Below are 25,358 nucleotides of genomic sequence, written 5' to 3' on the forward strand. Positions count from 1 at the left end.
CCCCCACTCCTGCTCCACAGTCACCTCCAATGTCCAGCATGGACTCATCTCCACAGTGTAGCACTTGCAGCACGGGTGGTACCTTCTGCTTAGCCTCTAGCAGCAGGGCTTTGAGGTCCATCAGCACCGACTCATCTGTGGAGGTAAGGATGGAACCATCAGGACCAACCCTGGGCCCTGTAGCCGAGACCCATGTAGCCACAGGCAGATGACCCAGGGGACAGCTGAGGTGGCCCTGGTGGCAGACTTACCACAGGCCTTGTTGATGAAGGTCGTGGCAATACCTGTGTTTCCTGAGCGCCCGGTACGGCCGATACGGTGCACTGCAGAGAGAGGGAAAAGATCCTCTGGCCCACTGCCCATGGGTTGGGGTCTAGCCCGCACCGCTGACCCCCAAGCTCCCCACCGTAGTTCTCGATCTCCTCAGGCATGTCATAATTTATGACATGCTGGATGGCAGGGAAATCCAAGCCCTTGGAGGCTACGTCTGTGGCCACCAGGACATCCTTCTTGCCTTCCCGGAATGCCTCGATGGCCTTGGTCCGTTCCTCCTGGTCTGGGGAAGGTTAGGCAGGAGCCATCAGAGTGACAGCAGGAGTCTGGGAAGTAGTGCTAGGCTCACCAGGCAGGGAAAGGGTTTAGGTGAGGGGCTACAATGGCAGCAGAATCCATGCCTATGCATGCACTACTCTGACCTTTGCCCCCATGGATGGCCACCGCTTCAACCCCCTTGAGCAGCAAGTACTCGTGGATGGCATCCACATCTGCCTTCTTCTCCGCAAAGATGAGCACCTGTCCAGAGGACCAACTCCAGTCATGAGGGTTGACTCCAACTGGGCATGCCCAACCTTCTCCAGCATACTACCCCTCACTGCCCTCTCCCCTTCATCCCAGAGGTCCAGGGTCAGCCTGGCTGGCTGCACTCACGGGTGGGGGTGTTTTCTGTAGGCACTCGAGCAGGTATACCATCTTGGCCTCTTCCTTCACATATTCGACCTCCTGCCACCACAGGGGCCAGGTCAGGTGGGCCTGCAAATGGGCTCACCAGCCATGACCCTGCCACAGAGCCTGGGCCCCCAATCCTGGCTGGGAGGGGACCAGAAGCCTATTGTCATCAAGGACTGGTCACCCTAAGAATGTCTGCTGCTAAGGGCTGAGGCTTAGATGAAACCCCCAGTGACCACAAGGTGGTCCCTCAACCCTACTCCAACAGCTTTGATGGAGCCTAGCCAGATCCAACCCTCACAAAAGAGACCCTAGAAGGTGTCCTCATCAGGAGCGCCTGCCTACCTGGATGACATCCAGGCTGGCGGCTCCGGCACGTCCCACGTTGATCGTGACAGGCTTTACCAGGGCACTCTTGGCAAAGTTCTGAATCTTCTTAGGCATGGTGGCACTGAAAAGTAGGGTCTGCCGCTGGCCCTGAAAAAGAGTAGGGTGGGAATGAGGGAATGGGAGGCCTGGGAAGACCAAGGAGCTGGGATGTAGCCCCCTGAATCAGGGCCAGTGGGTATGCAGTGCAGGGCCTCAGGGCCTGCCACAGTTGAATGTGGCGTCCTGGGGAGGGTGGCCAGAAGCCCTGGCCAGGCAGGCATGGGCACCTTGAAGTAGGAGAAGATGGTGCGGATGTCGCCCTCGAAACCCATGTCAATCATGCGGTCAGCCTCGTCCAGAGCCAGGTAGCGACAGATGTCTAGGCTGACCATCTTCTTCTGCAGCAGATCCATGAGGCGCCCAGGGGTGGCCACCATCATATGCACACCACTGGAGATCAAGAAGAGACCCTGAGGTCAGGGCTACCTGCCCATCCCTGCACCTAAGGGCTGCCACTCTGCTCATTCTGCCCTCTGGCCTCTTTCCTGTCTCTCCTCATCTGTCCCCTCATCACTTCCGCCACCCTGCCCTACTTGCAAAACACATCTCTCCTGGAAGGGGCTACAGCTTTCTTGACCACTGCTCTGCTCCAGAGCTCCTACCCAGCCATGAGTCACCTCTGCTTGCATATCCTTCCCCCTTCTAGATCACTCACTCCCCTTGCCCCCAGGAGGGTTTATCTGAATCTCCAAATAGGCCTTAGTCTGTGCTCCTGTAACTCCCTTTGTAGGTGTTGACGGGCTCACTTTCCTGGTATGCGGAATTAATCTTTTCTGTATCTGAATCTTCCTTGAGACTGGGAATGCCTTGGAAAGAAGGGTCTAGGTCTGGCCGGTCTGTGACCCCAGAGCCTGGTCCAGGGCATCTGGCATTGTCTCCTAGGGACTGCGCTGTGTGGAAAGGCCATGGATCCAGCCCTGCCCTAGTGCCTCAGCTTCCATGATGGACCACACTGGATGGCTCTGACCTTCCTGGAAACCCTGGGTCCTCCACCTCTGTGCCTTCTGCCCAGAATGCCCTGACCCCCTGACCTCCCAAATGTCCCCATTCCATCTGTTGTCCTTCCATAGTACCTTACCACATCCCTCTGTCCCAACCCAACTGATCTCACCATCAGACAAAAAGCTTCTTGAGGACTAGGTCCACAGAAGGTTTCTGTAAGGGTATGTGGGGGTAGTTAAAGCAAAGGGCCCTTTGGCTTATCTAGGGGCTCTGGGGAGGCCCAGGGGGTGCTTATGCTCACTGTCGGATGGTTTCCATCTGCTCTTTGACAGACATGCCCCCAATGCAGAGAGCGCAGCGCAGGAGTGGGGAGCTATCCTCCTGTAGCAGGCGGCAATAATACTCCAGGATGCCGTGGGTCTGCCGGGCCAGCTCCCGCTGCAGGCACAGGGGCAGAGGTTAGCACCAGAAGGCAGGCCTGTCTCTGCCCTGCCCTCCAGCCTGGCTTACTTACTGAGGGACAGATGATGAGTCCATAGGGCCCTTCACGCTTGGAGAAAGGTAACCTCTTTTCTTGTTCCAGGCAGAACATGATGACAGGCAATGTGAACACCAATGTCTTGCCTGAACCCGTGAAGGCAATACCTATCATGTCACGGCCAGACAGGCTATTGGGAGAGAACAGGCCCGATGATCAGGTTCAGTAGAATGCAGGGAATGGGTCTCCAGATGGATACCTAGTGACTACTCCTTCCCATCACCACCCTCTTCAGGGCCCCCCATACTCACATGGTGGGGATGCCCTGGATCTGAATGGGTGTTGGGTGGTGGATGCCTTTCTTCTTCAGGCCTCTCAGGATGGCTATGGAAAACAACTTTAGCATCATCCTTGTGTCTCATGGATACTTTATCAGGCCCCCAAAGCTGTAAAATTAGCACTACCCTCTTTGAGTTACAAATGAGGCCCAGAGAAAGAGAGAGAGAAAAATAGACTTGTCCAAGACTTCTAGGCTGAGTGGAGGCAGGATTTGTACCCAGGTCCATTTAAGGCTAATGTCACTTGCCCACTGAAGCTCCCTAATGGCAGAGGACAGTAAATAGGGACAACTGGGGCAAATGTAATTCAAACCTAAAGAAACCCCTCCTCAAATCCCTCCATTCTCACTACCTGACTCATCGCTGAGATGCTAAGCTCAGGGGAGGCTGGGACACAGGCTCACAGTTGTTTGACCATCAAATTCCCAGTACCTGCAGGAAATTTCATTTCCTTGAAGCTCTTTATGGGTGGTGGGATACCATCTCCTTCCACCAGGATGTGATACTTCTTCCTCACGCGCTCATGCCGCTCTTCAGACATGCTCAGGACATAACGGGGAGGTGTCCAACTGTGAGTGGGTGGTGGGGGTCAAGAGAGGTCCCAGGCACAGCTGGCTCTGGGGTGTCCCTGCCAGGCTCAGCTACATACCATTCCAAGTAAAGATGACTGCTTTTCCACAGACTAGAAAGACATACCTGGTTTTGATTGGATCGTCATATGTGATTCCCTTGGCCATTTCCTTCACTGACATCAAAGCTGAGGAGACAGATCTGGCTCAGGGATGGCTCTTGCTTCCCAGAGGCCAGGACCTTCAGATATAACATGCCTGGGGCTAGGGAGGAGGCTTAGTCCACCTCTCCCCTTGCCTGACTACAACCATACCTCGGCCCTCTGCCACACTCTCCAGGATCTTTTCCTCTTCTTTCAGCTGCTTCTCCTTGGCAGACTCCTTGCGAGCTGAAAAAAGCAGCAGATGTCAGAGACATGCCAAAGCAGTGCACCAAATTGAGCCTCCCCGCTGCTTCCCAGCACACCTTCAGCCTTCTCTTTAAGGTGCTGGTGCTGATCCAGGAGGCTGACGTTGGACTGTGGGCCCAGAGGGATGTCGTCCTCATCTCCCCGGGGCTCGCTGCCGCTGTCCTGCAGCTCCTCCTCCGCAGCTCCTTTGCGCCTTCGTTGCAATAGCTTCTGGAGCTGAGGTTCCACCAGCGCCCCTCAGAGCCAAGCCCAAGACAAAGCGGAGTATCGGGCCCAGGGGGCTTGCGTCAGAATCTTGGCTTTTGGGAGAGGGTCCTGTGCCACGCGACATGGAGGTGCCCTACCCCTCAGATCAGACTGGCAGTCCCTGGTTTGCCTAGGGGCCACGGTCCCAACTACTGACAGCTCACTCCACTGGATGCCACCCTCCCTCCCACACCCTCATTTCTCTTCTGACCCGAGGCCCTCACCAACAGTTGCCGCCGCTGTCGCAAAGGCACGTAAGGCACGTAGTCTTCGTCGTCCTCATCCTCCGCCTCGGAGCGGCTTCCTGTGGCAGTCGCTTCATCTGTGCGAACACGCTACAGATACAGATGAATCAGGCCCAGGCCCCCGCTTTCACAGCTGCTCGCCACCCGCACCGACCCCTACCTCGCTCCCACCTTCCGTTCAGGTTCCGAGTCCTCCATCCTTTGCTGTACGCAGGCGCGCTACGGTAAAACCCCGCCTCAATTTTTGCGTGAGATCCAATCAGATGTGAAGAAGCGGAAGGTCGGCACCTAGCAACGACCTCTGAGTGCCGGATCGCGCAGAGGGACAAACTTTCCCGAAACCCTGTCAGGCAGTGCAGCGTCAAAGTACCCTTGGGCGGCTGCGCATTTGTTGCCAGGGGCGAGGGCGAAGCGTCATACAATGCATTATGGGACGCTGGAGGACTTGGAGCATGCGCTAAAAGCTCAAACGAAGCCTGGTGGAAGGTCCCACGAGTGGAGATACAGAAGAGACCCGCCTACCGGAGGCCTAGCTTCGCCCATAGCCTGACGTCATCTGGCACGTTCCGGGACTGGGCCAACTGGGACCCCACCGGGGACTCCATCCCGGGCACGGGGCGCGGGTAACGAATCAACTTGCACTGCAGCTCTGACTGGCGTCCTTATCTATGTGACAACACGTATGTTCAGAGTGGTGAGGGATAAATAAAATACTGAGGACAGTGTTTTCGCTGAGGGTCTGTACATATGTACGAAGTTATTATTATTGCAAATGCTGTGATAGAGCTTAGAGTAACTCACTGCCTGGGGAACTAGAGGCTTCGAGGAGTCCTAGATCTGAGCTTCCAGAGAAGTGTAGAATCTCAGAACAGGGAGGGGAGGAAAGGGAGAGAAGCCTTCTGAGGGAGGGCCCTGCAGGAGTGAAGGTCTGGCCTTGTGCAAGCACACAGATTCCTCAAGGAACAGACGGGTCACGTGGCCGGCTGCTGTAGGGATAGGAGTGGTCAGAGCTAAAGCTGGATAGGTAGACAGGGACCAGGGCATGCAGGGCCCTGTCAAAAGTAACTTCAGCTTCACTGGGGACTTTTATTTGAGAAAGAATGAGCGTGAGGGCAGGAAAGGTGCAGAGAGAGGGAGAGAAAATTCCAAGCAGGCTCTGCGGTGTCATTGCCAAGCCTGAGCTCCGGGCTCCATCCCACCCACTGGGAGAACATCGCCTGAGCCAAAATCAAGAGTCAAGGCTCAACCAACTGAGCCACCCAGGCAAGCCCACTGGTGACTTTTGAAGAGGAGTGATGGGTCAGTACTATTCTTTCCTCCATTCATGTATTTAACATGAGCACGTGCTGGGTATTGTGCACAGTGCTGAAGCAAATGAAAGATGAAGACACAAACCTGACTTGTGAGTTTATGGATTAGTTGAGACAGAAATATAATGGATCTTGATATTCAGGAGAAATATTTTAAGACAGATAAGGTAGTACTTTCTGGAAGCATCACAAGGCAGGGCAAATTGATTCTCATTGTAAAATGGCCTTTCAGCTGGACTGTGAAGGATAAGCAGGAAATGATAAAGGAAAGGTAATCTAGGAAAAAGGAAATGTGTGAGCGAAAGTTGGGAGACCTGAGAGTGCCAGGCCTAGATGAAGACTGAGGTCATCTGGTATTGCTGAAGTGCTGGGAGGTGGGGGCTGGTTGTGGAAGCCTCTGACTGCCACCCACAGGTTTTTCTCTGTAGGTAAAGCAGCTCCTTGATCAGACCTGCAATTTTTGAATGATGAAGCAGAATTTTAGATAATTATGCCAGTTCAGTTGCAGCATGGGAGCCTGGTGCAAGAGTTGAAAGGAAAGAACAAAGGTAATACATATACAGACAGGTTTCACAGGGGAGTTTGCATACTTTCTTGGAGATTAGGAAAGTCCAGGGACCAGGAATTGTAAGCCTGTGAGTGATGGTTTTTAACATCTTTAGAAGAGGAAGCTGGCACTGACAGCCCGTGGTGGGATTCAACCTGGGAGGAATAGAAGGGGGAGGGAACAGTTTCTGATCCTGCTCCCACCTCTCCATAAAGGGCTCTTAGTGACTGAGTGGCCACAGCCTCCACTGCTTCCCACACAAGCTCAAGTTAAGTGTCAGTTTTAGAGAGAAAATGACATTGGGGACAAGGAGTTGGAAACACAAGTGTGTACGAGAAAGCATTGTTTAACAAACCTATTATATTAAAATCTGAATTTAAGAACCAGATTTACTGTGGGGGGTGGTGGGGTAGGAATGAGGTAGTTTGCTTTACTTTACAGAAGGGTTCATTATCCTCAACAATCCAGTACTTAGGTTATAGGTCTCATTCCCATTGGAAAGTCAGATCCAATTTATAGGAACTTCATTTACTCCACTTCTCCTGACAATGTGAATCACCCAGGTTACAGGTGTACAGTCCATAAAGGCCGTAAGCCTTTCCCAGACTCCATCTCACATCAGTTGCAAAGAGATTGAGTCTCACTCCTCCAACTCACTGGTTTTGCAGAGGGGGAAACAAACACAGTATGGGGAAACAGCTGCTCAAGTTTACATACCAGAGTCCTCCCAACAGGAGGAAAGAGCACAGATGCTGCTGTTATACAGGCCTATGCTCTAATCCTAGTCAGCCAGACTGAGTGCACTGAAGTCACTTGCCCGTCTTAGCTTTAGTTTCCTCATCTATAAATTGGGATAACAGTCCCATTTAGAACTGCTGTAAGAATTAAGAGGAAATTACTGAACTGCTGACACATAGTATGTGCTCAATGAGGTTAATGACTAAGGCAGAGCCCATGCTTCTGAGTACATTCCTCACCTCACCCCCATCCCAGACCAGCAAACCACCAACACACCGACTCTGTGTCCAAATGTTGCTTTATCTTTCGGCAGGAAAGATCTTCACAGTATCAAAAGTAAAGAATTGAAAAACAAGAACAAAAACAAAACCAAACACAAAGAGAGCAGTGTTGGGCCAGCAGTACCATCAGCCCCCAGCCCACAAGCCAGTCCAGCCCCCGGGCTCTGAGTGAGGAGGCTGCGTAGCACCAGGAAGCGGCTCTGCGGAGGTCCTGAGGGGCCCCAGCACGGCACAGCGTCCATTCAACTTTTGGTTGGTCCAGGATGGCGAGGAGCAGGGAGGATCTTGGGCAGGTGGATAGGGATTTGGAGGAAGAAACTGTAGACCTTCAGCTGGCAGTTGGGGTCTCAGGACACCCTGAAGAAGCTTGACCCGGCAGGGGCTGAGAAAACAGGAGAGCATGGCTGCACCGTGAGTGAGACCTTTGACTTAGCCTCCCCATGTTGGCTCTGGGTTTCCATGGGTCCCCATGGGTAGGAACAACTGCCTGCTATTTTTACTCCCTGGGCTGAAAATATTGAATAGACTTCCTTGATTACCTCCAGCAGAGGATGAAAGTTAAGACCCTGCCAGGGGACAGCTCCCCTGTCACACCTCTTTCCAAGTCAGGGTAGGGTAAGAGCCCAGCCTCTGGTCTTTGCTCTCCTACTGACAGGAAGGGGAGAGGCAGCATATGCATCCTGACTCCTGCCTCAGGCTCTGGGTACACAGCCCAGGCTAGGTCCCGAATCTGTGCCAGCACTGCTTTCTCATGCACTCTCAGGGCTCCCACCCTGAGGAGGGTGGAAAAAGCAGTGGAGAGCCCTTATGGTGGGAGTGGGACAGGAAGGGAACATCTCCAGTCTTGGGAAAGAAATCAACCAAAGAGGGAGTCCTTGAGAGAAGATGGCTGGATGAGGTTTTCTGGCTGACAAGGGCACTGGGCTGTGGGAGAAGATGTGCCCCTTTTACTCTCAGAAGAGGCAAAAGATGAAAGTGCCTGGGGTCCCCGTCACTCCTGGATCCTGTGGAGGTAGAAAAAAGAGGCAGGAGGGCACCCTGGTCCTGGCAGAAGCTCCTGAGGGTGTGGACATTTCAGTTTGGCCAAAGACCAGGGAACTAGCCCTTTCAGAGAGAGGGGCTAAGGTGAGTCTAAAGACAGTCCTGACTCTGGGCAGCCTGAGGTGCCATAGGGAGCTGAGCCCCAAAGACTGCCCTAGCTTCAGGCTCTCTGGGCTGTTCCTGGGGAGCTGAGGCCAGCATCAAGGGTGGGGAATCCTGACCCCAAAAATGACAAAGGGACTCGGCTGAGGGTCCAGGAAGTCTGCTGCCCTGGCCCAGAGAGGCGTGTTCCTGGCACTGAAAAGAGAAGTACAGGTGAGGACACCCTCCCAGGGGTCCCTGAGTTCAGCCTACCTGCCTCAGTTTCCTGTTGCCTTAAGGGCAAGTTGTGTGATTGCCAGCCAGAAAAGGCCCGATCCCAGGGACAGAGCATGGAGTTAAGACAGGGCACTGCATAGCCATTAGGCTGCAAACCCAGCACCAAGGCCTGTCTGCTAGCCAGCCTTCTCTCCTACACTATGGTTCTCAGCCCTTCTTGGTCTTCTGTTTGCAGTCCAGAACATCATCTGATATGTTAGTATTGCAGGGGCACCTGGGTGGCTTAGTCGGTTGAGCATTCGACTTCAGCTCAGGTCATTATCTTGTAGTTCGTGAGTTCAAGCCCCTATCAGGCTTGCTGCTGTCAGTGCAGAGCCTGTTTCAGATCCTCTATCTTCCTCCCTCTGCCCTTCCTCACTCTCGTTCTCTCAAAAATAAATAAAACATTAAAAAAATATATATGTCAGTATTTCAGACAAAGGACCAGTGTAGGTGGCTCGGAGAGGAGGCCAGAGCCCAGCTCAGGGCCAGATCTCTTCTTCAGGAGGCAGCCCAGCTATCATTTCTTCATGGAGCTTGTCATATTTGTGGAGAGTGCTCACCAACTCCTCCATGCCTAAATGACCTCTCCAAGGTCTTGGTCTACCTCATCTGCCTTCTCACTGGTTCTTTGGGGCTGGCCCCTTCTTGTATGGTGTTAGCTGGGAAGCATCCTGGTAGCCTACCAGGCCAGGCAAATGAGATTCAACCCTGAGGCTAATAATGTCAGCGGTGGGGGCAGTCCTCTGGGGACTAAGGCTGCTTGAGAGGCAGATGGTAAGGGAAGCAGGGGCCTGGCAGAGATAGTCCAAGGATGGCAGTGCAGGAAGGACCCTTCAGGAGCACAGGCAAGAGGGAACACAGGAGGGTCTGGCCCAGGATATCTTCAGAGAGTGTAACTTGTGGTGCTGTTGCCGTGGAGGTACAGGGGCCAGGGCTGGTAAGCTGCTAGGCTAACTCCATGTGCCCCAGAGCATGAAATGGTCTGGCGGGGGCACAGAAGTGACAGAACTTGGGGAGAGGGAGTACGTGCAACACTTAGGGGTCTCCATACCTCACTGAACTGTGCTGGGAGTGGTTTTCTTGAGGCTGAAGTTGGTCCAGTTCACAGCAACTTTCTGACGAGTTTGCTTTGCAGAATCCAAACAGAACCTATTGGTTTTGAGAGACACCAAAAAAGCACAATTAGAGGTTCTCACTGCTAGACCCCCTTTCTAGACCTGTGTGTCCTGGTCAATAAAGGAACCAAGTCAGCTCTATACAAGTCCTTTGGTTCCAGGGTATTGGGATCTAGCAGCTTATGTGAGCTCTGCTGGCTTTCTGGACAGAGTGCCCACAAGCCAAGGGAACAATGTGTTAAGAGACCAACACTGCCTCAGGATACAGGGTTGCTCCTCACACTGTATTTTTACTGCAGCTACACTGGGTTGCCTTCTGTTCCCCTAGGTACTGCATGTTGCTTTCAGCTTCAAACGTCTATACCTACTAGCTCCACTGTCACGAAGGCCCTGTTTTACCTTGCCCACTTATTCTTATTTCTCAGGTCTCAGCTTGGTTGCCACTTCTACTAGGAAGGCTGCCCTGGCCTCGCCTACGTTTCAGCTTCGCCTGTCGCCCCACTTCTAGCTGCCTCCCCCACGGCCCCATACCCTTACTCTTCCAACAGCACTCAACATTGTTTATGGCTCTCTCTCCCCACCTAAGCTGTGTTTGATTTGCCTCTACCCTAGAGCTCAGCCCAGGCAGAGCAGAGAAAGTGCAAATGAATAAACAAAGTGAATAAAGCTGGAGAAAGCCCTGGTTCTTGGGGCCTGACATGCCTCCTTCTCCCTGTCCCTTATACTTTTCCAGATGCCCTGTCCTGCCATGTGGCTACCTGGGTTCCAGGAAATATACTGGTGGGAGAGAGCTTGGAGAGGCTCTTCCTCTGAGGGAGTCGGGCTGAGGGAGAGCCTGAGTGTGGGTGGGCGAGAAGGCATCCCCACACCTACCTCTTGAAGTACTCCACCTCCCGGTCAGTCTCATCCATCTCCACCCCATCCATGTCCTTGGGCAGGAACACATCGTCTAGGAAGACACAGCCAGGAGGGCTTAGTGTCCACGGCCAGGCCTCTGGGGTCATGCTCTTAGGGCAGCACTGCCCACACGCAAGGATTACCCTCCACCCTCTGGCCTGGCTGGGGTGGGGGTGGGGGGTCAGCCACTCAATTCCTGGTGCACTCACCCAAGGAGGCGGCTGTCTTCTCCTGCTTGTTGCGGCTCCGGCGGCTGCGACCCTTGCCCTGTGGCAAGCTCTGTGGCCTTGCTGGGCCTGGGGGCTGCACAGACTCCTGCTCCAGAGGCCGTGCTTTGGCCTCACCTGGCCAGTTTCGCCAGGAGCTGCCCTTCTCGTCAGCTTTGGGGCCGGCAGCCCAGCCTGGTCCTGGCTGACTCCCCCGGCTCCCTTCTCCAGCCTCAGCACAGCTGCCCACTTTGGGAGGCTCTGTGGCCTTGCCTGGCTGCTTGGTGCTGGGGATCTGGCCCTTGGCATTGGGAACCTCGAGGCTGGCAGGGGACCGTGGGGCTGGGCTTGCCTCGATCTTCTTGGCCTGACTGCCCTGTCTCTTGCCCTTCCGCGGCTTCCCAGCTGAGACCACAGGCTCGGGCAGCTCCTGCTTGCAACTGGGAACCTCCTTTGGGCCTGGCTCCTCAGGGCTAGGGTTGCCTGGCTTGGGTGTCTTGACCCAGATCACCCGGGACAAGTTGGGCACGGCGTTGAGTCTCCTCACTAGCCCATTCTCAGGGATGATACCAGGAGGGGGCCCCCTCACCTCCGTCCATGGTGGGTGGGAGCCTCTCATTTCTGTCCATGGTGGGGCTGGCTCACCTGGAACTCGTAACGTGTGGTTCTGAGAGGAGCCCAAAGTCAAAGGGGACAGGTCAAGATTAATGTCAGGCCGTTGCTCTGAGGAACCATTGAGGTTTGAGGGGGATAGGCTCTGGGGCTCTGGCTCAGCAGCACCCTCCTTAGAGAATCCATTGCTGTCCATGTTGAGCTCACATACACTGAAGCTGGCACGGATAGAGTCCTTGACAGTGTTCTTGATCTCTTGCAGACGGCTGCTCAGGAAGCTATTTACTCGATCCAGCTCCTGGTCAGGCCACTCCAAGAGCCTCTCCCTGGCAGGCCTTGGCTCCCGGCTTCCAGAAACACTACGATTCACCTGCTTTAGAGCTTCTGCTGCCAAGTGGGCCTTCTCCTTTTCCTGCCAACATAAGACGCAATTTCAGCGGAGGCCAGGCAGCTACCAGGCACAGTGTGACACCTGACACATCAGCCTGGGGCCCGCCTTTGCGGCTAACTGGCTAGAGGCAGGGTGTTGCCATCCTGGCCTGCTCACCCACCCTATGGGAGTGAGGATGAAATGCAATCAGACAGGTGCATGTCCTGGGGATGGAGACAGACCCACAAAGGATAGGGTTTTTATAGCTTGTTCATCCAGAGCCCTGGTGTCGTAGGGCCTATGGACACTAGGACTCAAAGGGATAGGAATGCAGCTAATTGTACCTTGCCTTCCAGGCTTGAGCTTAAGCAGTTCAATCACTTGCTGAGTCTCCGTGGACTCATCTGCAAAAGGGGGGAACAATAATTCTGGAGTGAAGACAAAACTGGGGATGCATGTGAGGCAGATGGCTGCTACAGAAGCATTCTCTCCAATTCTGCTGGTGGTAGGGAAAAAAAGCTGTGGTATCATGGGGGGTATCATTAAGAAGATGGGCTGTGAGACCACCATGGCCACCATGGTAGGTCAGACTGCTATGGATGGCAGGAATGTGTGTATGGGCACTATGGAAGAGGGCGAAGTTCCCATACGAAGGCCACTCACCACTCAGCTGCCTCCAGTAATCAAGGCCATGCCTGAAATGTGCCTAATGGCATACAGTGGCAGCCACATGGGGCCCCACAACAAGATGTAAAAGCAGCCCCTCTACCTATGTGAGAACTTGGGGGCTGGACTGTTAGTCAGTGTCAACAGATCTCGTTCTGGAGAGTAAAAATGAGAGTCTTTGGGCTCTGAGTCACCCCATTCCTTTGCTCAACCTCAAGTGACCAGCAGGCCAACAGGCCTTTAGAGGGAGATGGGAGACAGATGTCAAAAGCCCACGGGAAGGAGGTGATGGTGGTGCTGGGCCAGGGGCTAGATGACTTCCACATTTCACGTATTTCTAGCTGATGTGGGAATGGAGGGGAGAAACAGGAAAACGAAACTGGGGAGAGAAAAGAGGGCTTGCGACCACTTCAGAGTCAACTTAAAGAGCGTGACTCTGTGCCCCAGCAAGCATCCATCTGTTTTAAATATGGCTCTGCAACTGACTAGCGCCACAACTGTGGGACCTTGGACAAATCACTTACTCTCTCTGAATCTTATTGTCCCCCTTTGTAAATTCGGTAGAAAAACTACCTACTTATTCCTCATGGTGTTGCTAGGAGGACATCTGAGGGGGCATGTGTCCCTTTCCCTGGGTGCTGCCAAGGCTGTGCCTTGGCACCATGGTGCTCATGTGAGGAAGCAGCTCAGTCTGGAGCAGTGTTTCCAGCCATGTGCCCTGAAGTTTAAGGCCATGAGGATGGACAAAGGAATGGAAGGCCTTTCAAATCACTCCTCCCCTGCACCAGCCAACTTTTTCTGTTAGGAATGGAAGTTCTATGGAGGATTTCAAATCTGAAAACGAGTTAGAGGGAGCGATGTGGGACCACGTATGGCTTGGTAGTGAGAGGAGGACAGAGCACAGAACACTAACTTTCTGTTACATGCCATGAGCCTGACCCTTCCCGCATGTCACCTCGTTTCACCCTCACAATGGCCCCTGGCAAACATTATCCTCAATTTGCAGATGAGGACATGTGACTTTGGAACGAATAAGGAACTGGCCCAAGGTTACATAGCTAGAAAGTGGCAGAGTTGGGACAGCACATCCAGGTGTGATCTGCAGTTCCTATGGCTTTCAATCCTGTTTGACAATCACTTCTTGACCATCAACTAGGAGGCACTGGGCTGGGCTCTGGGCAATTTAACTATGCATGAGAACTCTGCTGAGGGAGGCAGACATGCAAACAGGCTGTTTAATGCTGAGTAACAGGGAAGAAAGTACTATCGATACTCTGGGAACCCAGACCAGGCCATCAGAGGTGCTTTCCACAGAGGAGGCAGTATCTCCCTGGGCACTGGAGGGTGACTGGGATCGTCCTGGACAGAGACTAGCACTTTCTAGGCAGGAGGAGGAGCAAGTGCAAAGACTGAGAAATGGGCACACACAATCTTTAGGGAATGCAAACATTCATAGGGAGAGCTGAAGCCCCAATTTCTTTTAGGAGAGTGGTAGGGAGTGGTGGGCAGGAAGGCCAGAGGGGAGAGACTGAGAAAGAAAGCTGGCAAGCTAAGCAAGGACTGGATCCTTAAGAGCCCTGCAGGCCATGCTCAAGTCTGGGTTTGATCCCAAGGGCAATGTTCGGCCACTGAAGGCTTTTTAAGTAGTAGTAGTAGTACAGTGGAGAGAAGTGGATGGTCTGAGCTATTTGGGAGGTAGTGTGGCTGGGATTTGGTGGCAGGTGGGGAGAGAATGAGAGGAGTTACAAGAACAACACTGACAACCACTGGTGCTGCTGCAGCAGCTTCCCTGACCACACGTTTTGTCGAACCTTTCTGTGCATCACTCCATTTCATTCTCGCAACCATCTGAGTTAGGTTCTACTGTTATTCTCATTTTGTGGATGAAGAAACTGAGGCTTAGAGATGAAGTGATTTGCCCAAGGTCATCCAGCAAGTGTGGCAGAGCCAGGTTCCAAACTGAGGTCCGATTCCAAGGCCCGCTGCTCTCAATCACCATGATGCGTTCCTCCCAGAATGGCATCCTGGGTTCTGGTTCAGGCAACTGGGTAGATGGTGGTGGTGCCATTAACTAGACAGACAACGAAGAAGTAAAAGCAGGCCTCTTTGGAGAAAGATAACAAGCTCAGTTTTGGATGTGCTCAGTTTGAGTACTGGTATGACATTTGTGAGGAGGTGCCCAGTAGCAGCAGATATCAGTGTGAAGGGCAGGGAGGAAACAGGTGGACATAACGAACCCGGAACAACACTATCTGGATGGCTTCTCTTTCTCAGAAAGATATCCTTTAGGGGGAGGGTCAGAGAGAGGAAGAGGAGTCCACAAAGGAGACAGAAGAGAGATCAGAGAAGGTGAGAAATCTGGAGAACACGGCATTCCCATTGTCCTTTCCCTGTTCCCGCCTGGCTGAAGACAGGGCCGAAGAAAGCAATATTTGAAAAGGACAACCAATACAAAATGTGAGATGCTGCCTAGCTGACAAAGAAGGTGGGCCAGGAGAGTGTGATTTGGCAACAAAGTTGTCACTGGTGGCTTGGGGGGGGGGGGGCCCGGGGGATAGTTTGTGAAGACAGTGCAAAGACAGTGAATGCAGATAACATTTTTCAAGAAATTTGCCAGGGAAGAGAAAGAGGTGAGGTGGGGGGGGGGGGAGGGAGAGGGAGGGAGGGAGGCTGTACCCTCAAGGCACAATTTGCTTTCAAAAGAGAGAATACTGGGCATAGTGAAACACTGGGAGACAGCCCAGAGGAGAGACCAAAGCCAGAGCAGGAAGCTGAGGTTAGACTGAGGAGGCAGGAAAGGACTGTAAGGCCTTAGGCAGGAGAAGGGGTAAACTCTTCCCTCATGACAACAAGTCTGCAGGTGGAGTGGTAAGATGCTGAGAGAGTGCCTGTCTGCTGGCTTTTTTCCCTTGCTGAAACAGGAAGTGAGGTCATCTAACAAAAAAGAAAGGCTGGGTGGGGAAAGCCTGGAGGTTTGAGAAGAATCTGGAGGTCTGACAAAGAAGCTGTGGTAGACAGAAATGATGAAGAGCGTAGATCAGGGAGCTATGCCTGTTGGGCAATGTGAGGGCTCAAGCAAGCAGGAGACCAAGGGGCTTTGGTGCCACAGACAGATCTGATCTAGAGATTTCCTTGAATTACAAAAGGGGAGAGGCAGGTAGGGGTCAAACCCAGGGCTGCGATTTTTCTGAGTGGGTGTAATGTAAGGGCAACAGGGCAAGGAATTGAGAGTATTGGTAAGACAGTGAGTCAATGATGGTCAGGGGATCTCTATGGCCTGGGTAGTGGAGGAAGGGGCAGGTGACAGCCTTTAATGGATGAATAGGAGTGGCTGAAAGGTTGCAGATGACACAGCCAGGGTCAGTTTCAAAGGAGTAGGGGTTAGTACATGAGGGACAGACAGTCATGGGTCTGCAAATGATATAAGGGAGCAGAAAGACACTTAGCTTTATTGGTCTCCTGAGGTGGGAGAGAATGAGCAGTCTCCACTGGACGGCTCCCAGGGGAGCTTGTGATGGACAGCCAGACTGTGGTTAAGTCTGAGGGAGAGGAAGGACACTGGAGAGGAGGCTGATGTATAAACAGATAATGACCATGACTCCCTATCATATGACCTTGCAACTGCCTGGTGCTATGTTGTATTCTGGCCTCTAGACTGGGCTGGGCAGACAGTAGCTGTGCAGCAAGTTTCTGAATGAGTGAATAGAGGGTGATAAATGGCAGCCAAGGGAGACATGCAAGGTAGAGTGGCAGTACAGTAGCAGGAGTTACCTGAAGTCTGAGCTTGGAAGGAAGTTGTTGGAAGGAAAAGGAGGGGAGAAAAGAGACTGTTACTGGCGTTACCAGCAAAGGGGTAGGGATGTATGAGCACAGATTTACGGAAAGCACGCAGGCCTACGAACTTCAAGGTGTGTTCGCTGGGACCTAACTGGAAACCACTGCCTTAAGCGGCTAGGGAAGGCTAAAGAGACTGCTGTTGCCCACTAGACACTTCTGGCCAGGCAGCACTGGATGGGAGAAAGAAAGTGCTGACCATTTTCTGAAGGCAGCGGTGGAACCTCTTGGCTCACTACTTCAGGCTGCAGGGAAAGGGTCCTGGTTTGTCCTTTGAGCTGGAAAAAGATGTAGAACTGCTGCTTTCCAGAGCACCAGGGCCGTTTGACCACCCAGGACCTGGAGCAAGCTGGTTGTCAAACCCAACTCTTCGGCTGCTGGGCTCCCGAGCGTGGCACTGTGCAGACACAGCTGGGGGTGGGCAGGTGAAGAGGTAATGAGGCAGCAGGGGACGGGCCGTCAAGCCCTGGGGCTCGCCTGGGAGCAGGGCTGTCCAGAAATAGCTCACTGGGTTCTCTCCTCAGCCCTCTGAGGAGCTCACCCAGCCCATGGCTGGGTCCTTCCCATGGCTTCAATTACACCTCCAAGCTGGAAACTCCCAGTCCCACACCTCCATCTCCACTTGGAGGTGGCAATTCTCCTGAGAATCTCCAAGTCAACGTGCCCCAACTGAATTTCCTGTCTTCTGCCAATCTCATCCTCGTTCAGTGAATGGAGGGCACACCATCCTGTCAGTCATCCAAGCAAACACCCGGGAGAAATCCTGACTCCTTCATCTCTGTTCTACAATCAGATTACCAAAGCTGGTCATGTCTGCTTCCCTTGCTCTAGCCCCAGCATCATTCAGCTCTCCCCTGGCCCTCGATATTCCTTCCTGGAGTGTCAACCCTCCAGGCTACCTTCCATATTGCCACACAGTCACAGTGGAATAAAGATCTGACCTAGTGCATCCTTTGATAAAAGTCCTGCAGGAACTCCCCTCAGCTACAGGATCAAGTCAAAGCTCTTTAGCAGGGCCTATGAGGCCCTTTCTCCCTCTACTAGTTGTCCTGCCTCTGCTCTATTTGAGCTCTGGTTACACCAAACTGCTGTGGATGTGCTATGCCTGCTGCCAGAACTCTCCTAAGGAATCTGAACTCACTCCCTACAACTCAGCTTTCAAGTCAGCCTCTTGGTAAGCCATTTCCAGCGTGCCCAGGCAAGATGGGGGGAGGGGGTTCCCTTATCCCAGTGCTTGACACATGCTAATGTGCTCGTCCAGTTTTGTGTCAGTCTCTCCACTGGACCGAGCTTCTCCAGGGAGACAACTTAACTGCGTCATGCTTTGGCTCCCAGTATTTGTAGAAGTGTTTGCTGAATGAATACATGACTGACTGACTGAAGCAATTCTTGTGCTTTGAGGAATCCAGCAGTTTCTGAGGCCAGGACTCGTCTTTTCTCCAATCATTGGCCCCAGGCTCCCTGACCCTTATGCCTCCCAAACTCATACAGACCTTCCCATAGCAGTGAGCTGTGCTAAGGCTTCTGGCAGCCAGCACTGTTTGTGCCCCTGAAGTCTTGGGGGATTGGGGCAAGGGATTCCTTAGGGAGGAGAGGTGGTACAGCTAGGCTCCCCCCCACACCCACCTTCTTTTTCAGCTTGTGCCGGGCCCGCTTGGCGGCCCTGGCGCTGTTGGGGACTTTGGGCTCCGTGCTGTTGATGAATTCCAGCAGCTCATCCACATCTCGGTGGTCCACGGCGGGCTCCCCAGGGATCCCGCCCAGGGTGCCCCCCTTCACGGGCAGCTCCTCTTTCCGCCTGGTCAGCCTCGAGCGGAGCTTCTCTCGGATCTCTGTATAATTCCGACTCGTCGGGGCAGCGGGTGGCTGGGGGAGGGGGAGGTGCTGACGTTACACACCCTGGGCCGGGGAAGCCCGGAGCACTCCCACCCGCTGGCACTGAACATGTGGTGAGAAGCGAGACAACTGTTCTTTCTACCACAGCCACAAAGGCCAAGTGGCTTCAGCCTCGGCCAGGCCCAGAGCTAAGGCAGCGGTGGGCGGAGGGAGTGGGAGGTATGCAACAGCATTGTGAGCCCACTGACTTGGGAGCCAGGAAAGCAGGTTTGAGCCCGGGCTTTGTCACTCGGAAGCTGTATGACCTTGGGCAGGTCACTAAGTCTTTGTGTGCCTCGATTTTGTCATCTTTGAAATGAGAATAATAACCCCTAGCTCAAAAGTGACTAACAATGTGATTACTTTCATTTCTTCTGTCCTCAACTGCTCTCCCCTAGCCGGCGGCCCTTTGCTCTGCACTTTCAGACTTCTGAACTGTTTTCGCTCTCTGTACAGACAGCACATACTCTGCCCTGAACCTTCTTCCTGGTGCCGCCTGTGCTTACGGCCTATCCCTCGCAGTCTCTCACACTTGGAGGACTGAGAGCCTTTGCTTCCACTCTGCCTTCATCACGCACAAGTGTTGTTCACTTCTCTGTGATTACACACATACACATACTCATCAGAAACATAGCTTTCTCTCTACCATTTCCTTTCCTTTTGCCTACGGAAAAAAAGTCAATCTTAAAGAGAAACCAGGAAAAGAGCAAAGGGAGCAAAGTGTTGAAAAATCCCTACCTCACAAATGTGCTGTAAGGGTTAAATGAGTGGACACAGGCTGCGAGAACTCAGAAGGTTCCAGTGTGGTTATAATCCCCCTGAGCAAGGGGAACTCTGGGGAGAGTAGGGTGCTCCTTTGGCTCACCTTAACTGGCCCTCAGCCCTCTCTGGCCTGGGCAGGCTCACTCACCGCATTGTGGCCGAAGAACTCACAGTAGCAGCAGTCACAGAACTTTCCATCTCTCTGGTGAGTGGAGGATGAGGTGCAGGAGCTGCGCTCTGAGCTGCTGTCCTCTTCCTCACCCAGGCCCTCATCTGCCTCGCAGGGCTGGGGAAGCTGGCAGGCCAGGCCACTGTGTGTAAACTTGTGCCCTTTACACCCAGGGTCTCTGCTGATGGGGGAGAAAGATAAGCCCACAGATGAGGGAGGGCATGGAAGGAGCAGGCTGCAGCAGGAGCCTGGGGAAGCATTCTCACCATTGCCATCCCAACTACCCTTCATGTGCCTCATCCCACAAAGGCCGAAGCAGTCAGATTGTTATCAGTGCCTCTCACAAAAACAGGGCCATCACCCTGTGGGCTGTGAGCTGATGGCTCTCCTGAAGCATCCAAAGGAGGTCAACAGGGTCAATTTCCTTTTACCCTTTAGGTCCTTAGACCAAATCTGCACCAGTGAGTGGAGCTGTCTTAGCTGTGGGGTCTTAAATCTGGGAAAGTCAATGTGCCTTGTGGGCCAGACTCTAAGAGCTACTGTACTGTTTGGGACAGGTACTATATTTAGCATATTCTAAGCATCTCCCAGGTCCTGCAAAATAGATGTTGCAGTGGAGGTAACTTGCAGTGGAGGTAACTAAGGGAGGTAACTAAGGGTCAGAGTGCTTAACTGCTTTGCCCAAGGAGAGGCTAGGGCTCAGCCTGTGCCTGCCTGTGTGCAAAGCTCATGCTCTCCCACTGTACTGCTCTGTCTCTGGACTTCAGGAAGCACTGGGGGCATCACGTAACATAGACTATTTTTCCAGGATAAGAAAAAGACACTGGCCCACAAAGTCCCCAAACTGGAGCCAGAAGAACAAGAGCCCTGGCCTGGCCATCAGAAGCTGGAATGCCCTAGGGCTGGGGACATGGGGTGAGGCTGGGATGGTGGGAGCCAGGAGAAAGGGCAGGGCAAGGAGCAGTGAGAAGGCTTGGCTCCCAGGGCAGTCTGTTGTGCAAGGGGTAGAAAAGGAGGGGCAGGAACCATTATCAGTGGTGCTCAGAGAAGCTTAATCCAAAATGACCATTCTTCACCTACATTAGCAAAATTAAAATAACCCATGCTCTTGAGAATATGAAGAAGCTAGCACCCTAATATTGGTGGTTACATAAATTTGGAGAGACTTTTGGAAAGCAACTTTTCAATATGTATTAGGAACCCTTCTCAAAAAAGACCTTCTGACATCTTTTAAACGGAGAACTTTTTTCATTCTGAGGGACCTTTTCCAAGGAGAAAACCCCAAAAGAGGGAAACAGCTTTAGGTAAAGACATCTTTAGAGACATTATTTACAATGTTAAAATACTGGAATGATTTAAATCATTAGCAACTAGAGAACAGGGAAGTGCACTATGGAGAATATTCTCCACCCTTCAGCTGAGACCCAGAAGACCACATAGGAACCACACAATGAATGCTATGTGAAAGAGGACAACAAAAAACTGTGAACTGTATAGACACCACCACCACCACTGTGTGGGTAAGACCCGTAGGGAAAACTGCTAAAAGTGGTGGCATTGGGGTGGTGGGATTTTAGAATGAGAAAATTCAAATGCATAATAAACACAGCTCTGATTTCTAATACAAAAATATGTACCTTTCTCCTCCACAAAGAATTTTATCTTTCACATACATGTTAATATAAACTTCTTCAGTACTTAGAATTACTTTAGGGAATCCTTAAGGCCATAATTCCTGACTCAAACACAGATTTGGGTACAAGAATGTTTATTACAGCCTTGTTTTTAATGGTTAAAAACTAGAAATGCCCAAATGTCCAGGAATAGGGGAATGATAAAATAATTTATGAATTATGCTACTGCTATGCAAGAAGACATTTTGAGACCACTGGAAACTTTTCTGAAGAATTTTAACTGGGGAAATGATCTATAATGTTAAAAAAAATAACTACACAAAAATATATAAACAGAGACCTAATTTATATACAGAGACATCGGGAAGAAAATATACCAGTGTTAAAGGTTTATCTTTAGGTTTTGAGGAAATTTTTTCTTCGTTAGACACCCTGAACTTTTCCAAGTTTTTAAAAGACAACAGTTACTTCTTTTAGGATTGTAAAAATGATACAAGAGACATAGAATCTATCATTCAATTTCTACCCCAAAGGTATGCTCTGTAAAGTCTCTCAGAACTCAAAGTCGAAGTTAGCAGGGAGTATACCCTTTGTGCCACTCACTTACCTGTGAGTGCTAGGGAGCTGCTGAGAGCTGGGAGGTGGGAGGAGAGGCCCGCTGCAGTGCCCGCCGCAGTGCCCACTACAGGGGTGGCTGCACCCTGAGAATGGTGGAGGCATCTTCAGGAGCGGCATGCTGGTGGAGGGCAGGTGGGGAGTCTGACATGCCCCTGGGGTGTGTGGGGCGGCAGCAGCGGCAACAGGGCATTCTGAAGCTTGGGCAGGGAAAGGCGCTGCCGGGGTAGCAGGTGGCAGGTGTGGATGGGGTGGTGAGCCAAAGGACCCGGGGTGAGATGGGATCGGCGACGCGGGCTGGGGGTGGTGGCCAGTGGGGCTGTTAGGTGGAGCAGTGAGGTCTGAGTGCCGGTGGTGCTCCGAGAGAGAGAAAACCTCACCTGTGGACGGATGGGGAAGAAAGGGGTCAGAGTGAGAGCCAAGACCCTGGGAAGGAAAGCCCAAGGGCTCACTGCTACAACATCCTGCTTACTATGACCAGAGGGAACCTGTCTGGGGATAGCCTCTCAGCATAGCGGACCCTGTGAGCTTTTGGGAAAGTCTAACAGTGCTTCGGACTGGAGAGTTTTTCCTTGCAGGCAGCAACTTGGGTAGACAGGCTCAAGGAGCCCAGACCTGAGAAAGAAGGCACCAGGAATGCCCGCCCCACAGAAGGTCCTAGCACCTCTGCTGTGGCACAAACAGGGGATATGTGTTCTGTCTCTCGGGGCCTCTCTAGGATTGCTTGTTCATAGGTATTCCTCAGGCCCAGGGAAGGGTCTACAGAAGCCAGTGGAGCAGCAGGCCAAAGCTCTGCCTCTGGGCCATGAGGACTGAGGCAGCCAGGGTGTAACAGACTCTCAGGTGGCTCTCGATTTCAGAGAAGTGGGAAAAGGCTTTGAGGATTCACTTTCACTTACGCATTAAAATAAGTGGAATTCTACTCATCTCTCACAATTCTGGGAGCAGCACCCCTCTAGAGAACTCAGGCCCTTAATTTAGTTATTATTATCTTTTATGTTAATTCCAGTATAATTAACATATGGTGTTACACCAGTTTCAGGCCCTCAATTTAGTAGCAGACAATAATTAGTATTTATATCATACCTCAATAACCCAAGACCTTTTCTTTGGGTCTCTAAGGGTTATCTCAGGATCTAAAGAAGGCTTATATATCTGTGAAGCTGGCTAATAATCCTGGCAGCTTGCACCAACTTCTTGTTGATAGAAGTGCAGTGCTTTTATATCTGTTCTTTAGGTGGAGAAAAAGAGGTCTGGGAAGACAAAAGCACTCAGGACCTCTGTGCTGCTGCAGGGGTCAGGTATTAGGTGACTGTAGTCCTAATTCCCTAAGGATACTCCCATACTCCACTTTCAGTTCAGCCAGTGTTCACCATGCCCCCTCCTGAATCTGATGGGAAAGCTATCGCAGCCAATGACAGTTATTTTTCAACTTCAGGGTTGTGGGGAAAGGGGTGCCACGGAGACAGTCAAGGGCTAGGTACCCCCTGCTTCCATTAGAACAGCTCCTTTTACTTCTTTTAATAACTGGCCTCCTGATTTGTTTAATAAAGTGGACAGGAAAATAGCTCTCTACATTTATGTGGCCTGGCTCTCTCCCAAGCTTGGAGACTCACCAGGGATGGTAGGAGGACTCCCGAGTGAGCTACCCGGCACGGCCCCACTGGAGTGCGGAGAGTTCCAGAGGCCCGAGAGCTTATGTGCTGACAGGAAGGAGCTGGGATCCCAGTCCCCTGAGTTCCCATGGCAGGAGGAGGAGGACGAGGACGATGAAGAGGAGGACGAAGAGGAATGAGAGTCACCCCCACAAGACTGTGATTTGCAGGATGTGTGTGACAAGGAGATCTGGAGAAGGGGGAAGAAAAAAGCTCATGGTAAAACAGCAAACATCAGAGCTGACCCTCTGTGGCCTTAGCTTACCCAGGAGCACCTCCTCCTCCAGGTCCTGTGCCATGGTCAAAGCCCAAGTCCCACAACCCCAGGTGAAAGGGCCAACGTGGATCAGGCCTTTGTTGGGAGAGACCGAGGTGCTCCCGATAAAGTGAAGTGTGTGGATACTGGTGACAGAGACTCTGGTAGGGATACAGACTGCCTGTCAACTGTGGGCCTTTGGGGAGTCCTGATAGCTGCCAAGGAAAGGAAGGGACTTTAAGTCAAAAGTCCTGAAACGGACATAACCCTGGGGAAAAGAAAGGGGCTGGAGGGGAATGAATGAGAAATGAGGCAAGTCTGACTGCTGTGATTCAGGAGATGCCAGTTAGATGGCTCTTGGCATCTTGGAGGCCTTCTAACTGAGGCACATGGTAGATCCTCAAACCAGCCTTTGCTCTCTGTATCATACTGGTTGGCTTTCAAGCTGCCACAGAGCTGAAGGCAGCACGGTGACATGGAAGGGGCAGGATCTCCATCGACCAGTACCTACACGCTGGCCCTCACACTGCAGAGACCCTCCTCAGGGGCAAGGGGGCTCCCTGAAGCCTCTCTGTTCTTGCCCCAATTGTGAACCCAACCCGCAGCCCCTAAGTGCTCGGGCGCAGGGTCTGCTGGAGAGCACCTGAGAGAACAGGGAAGGAACAGCTCAACAGCCTGATCTCTCTGGGCAGGCAGCCCTCCTGCATTCAGGGACCCCTCCTCAGCTGTTACCTACCGCCACTGCATGTTCTCGACCTGTCTGCCTTTCATCTTCCTCCATGCTCTTTCGGCAACTCTGGCAGACCCATAGAGGCATCTCGCCTAGGAGATTCTTGACGAGCTTTGGCATGAAGTCAGGGGGCAGCTTCTCACCCTGCAACACCAGTCCATTTTGGGAAGGGCCTTCTTCCCAGCCTTTGCGTTCCCGATGACATAGTAGGCAGCAAGTCTGCACAGACTGGGTGGATGTGGGGGGAACCTGTCCAATAGACAGAAACAGGGTTTCCCAGGAGGGGAAAGGTTTTGCTTAGAAATAATATCAACAAAACTAATACCTTCACTTATTATGTGCCAGGCACTGGGTTAGGCACTTTATTAGGCACTACATAATTTTAGTACTAGTGATAGCTCTGCAGACTAGGTGTTATTTCCATTTTTTTTTTTTTTTTAAAGATGAAGAAACAATTTCAAGAAGTTAAGTAAGTTGCTCAAGGTCTTAGAGCCAGTGAATGGCTGAATTAGGAGTTGAGTCCCAGTGAGGTTGACTTCAAAGCTCATGCTCCAATGCCCTGATGTCTCCAAATCTTGAAGATTAAAGGAAGGTCCTCTTCCTTCTCTGGTATGTCTGGGAGAGCCCTCCATTCTTAGGCTGTCTGTGTAGTCCATAGACCAATTCCCATCTGGGGGTGGGGGATGCTCTCAGTTAATGCTGAGTTTGGGAGAATGTCAGGGTTTCCTGAAAGCTGCACAATTCCATTAGGATCACAGCAGAATTTTGGAGGCGGGGTTTTGCACAGCTAGTCAGAAAGCATTAATTCAATAAAAAACTGAGTTGGAGAAAAGGTAAGGCAGACCCTGGCGTTCTGAGAGGTAGTGAGGTATGGTGAAAAGAATCTGGGCTTTGTGGGTCAGACTGACACACATTCTAATGCCTCCCCGCTGAGCACACATTAGCTGGGTGACCTTGAGCAAGTTATTCAACTTCCCGAGCTCTGATTTCCTACCTACCTTGCACAGTTGTTGTGAGACTCAGTGTATAAACAGGGAAAGTGCCTAGCCCTGTGCATGCTCAAAGCATAGACCCAATATACAG

At 52.1% G+C, this 25,358-nt stretch overlaps 2 protein-coding genes and 1 long non-coding RNA gene across 20 annotated transcripts in view; 1 reads left to right on the top strand and 2 right to left on the bottom strand.

Moving 5' to 3' along the window:
* Positions 1-4,888, bottom strand: part of DDX41 (DEAD-box helicase 41) — a 5,401-nt gene extending 513 nt beyond the window's left edge. The window contains exons 1-16 of one of the 2 annotated variants that reach the window (XM_040446516.1): positions 4,774-4,888; positions 4,582-4,692; positions 4,168-4,327; positions 4,016-4,090; positions 3,829-3,889; positions 3,565-3,701; positions 3,106-3,178; positions 2,831-2,984; positions 2,618-2,754; positions 1,602-1,764; positions 1,291-1,422; positions 928-999; positions 696-792; positions 407-556; positions 252-323; positions 25-135 (exon numbers count right to left, since the gene is read on the bottom strand). In XM_040446516.1, the coding sequence (XP_040302450.1) occupies positions 25-135; positions 252-323; positions 407-556; positions 696-792; positions 928-999; positions 1,291-1,422; positions 1,602-1,764; positions 2,618-2,754; positions 2,831-2,984; positions 3,106-3,178; positions 3,565-3,701; positions 3,829-3,889; positions 4,016-4,090; positions 4,168-4,327; positions 4,582-4,692; positions 4,774-4,800 (1,732 nt within the window). In that variant the 5' untranslated portion in view covers positions 4,801-4,888. The remainder of the gene's footprint in view (positions 1-24; positions 136-251; positions 324-406; positions 557-695; positions 793-927; positions 1,000-1,290; positions 1,423-1,601; positions 1,765-2,617; positions 2,755-2,830; positions 2,985-3,105; positions 3,179-3,564; positions 3,702-3,828; positions 3,890-4,015; positions 4,091-4,167; positions 4,328-4,581; positions 4,693-4,773) is intronic. The other variant, XM_040446526.1, reaches the window with a different exon arrangement.
* The window catches only part of LOC121011846 (uncharacterized), a 25,386-nt gene extending 14,720 nt beyond the window's left edge, over positions 1-10,666 (top strand). The window contains exons 4-6 of one of the 2 annotated variants that reach the window (XR_005781798.1): positions 4,062-5,282; positions 6,341-6,460; positions 10,420-10,666. This is a non-coding gene — a long non-coding RNA (uncharacterized LOC121011846). Of the gene's footprint in view, positions 1-4,061; positions 5,283-6,340; positions 6,461-7,510; positions 7,608-10,419 lie in introns of those variants that run through there. The other variant, XR_005781805.1, reaches the window with a different exon arrangement.
* FAM193B (family with sequence similarity 193 member B) overlaps positions 7,478-25,358 on the bottom strand; it is a 31,490-nt gene continuing 13,609 nt past the window's right edge. For 12 of the 16 annotated variants that reach the window (XM_040446395.1, XM_040446431.1, XM_040446441.1 and 9 more), the window contains 9 exons: positions 24,282-24,524; positions 23,251-23,479; positions 21,627-22,014; positions 19,365-19,566; positions 18,206-18,445; positions 11,101-12,121; positions 10,868-10,943; positions 9,931-10,028; positions 7,478-7,860 (listed from right to left, as the gene is read on the bottom strand). In XM_040446395.1, the coding sequence (XP_040302329.1) occupies positions 9,932-10,028; positions 10,868-10,943; positions 11,101-12,121; positions 18,206-18,445; positions 19,365-19,566; positions 21,627-22,014; positions 23,251-23,479; positions 24,282-24,524 (2,496 nt within the window). In that variant the 3' untranslated portion in view covers positions 7,478-7,860; position 9,931. The other 4 variants (XM_040446406.1, XM_040446403.1, XM_040446466.1 and 1 more) reach the window with 4 other exon arrangements.

This window comes from Herpailurus yagouaroundi, unplaced genomic scaffold, assembly GCF_014898765.1.
Source record: "Herpailurus yagouaroundi ecotype Mexico unplaced genomic scaffold, PumYag 29, whole genome shotgun sequence".
NCBI lineage: Eukaryota > Metazoa > Chordata > Mammalia > Carnivora > Felidae > Herpailurus > Herpailurus yagouaroundi.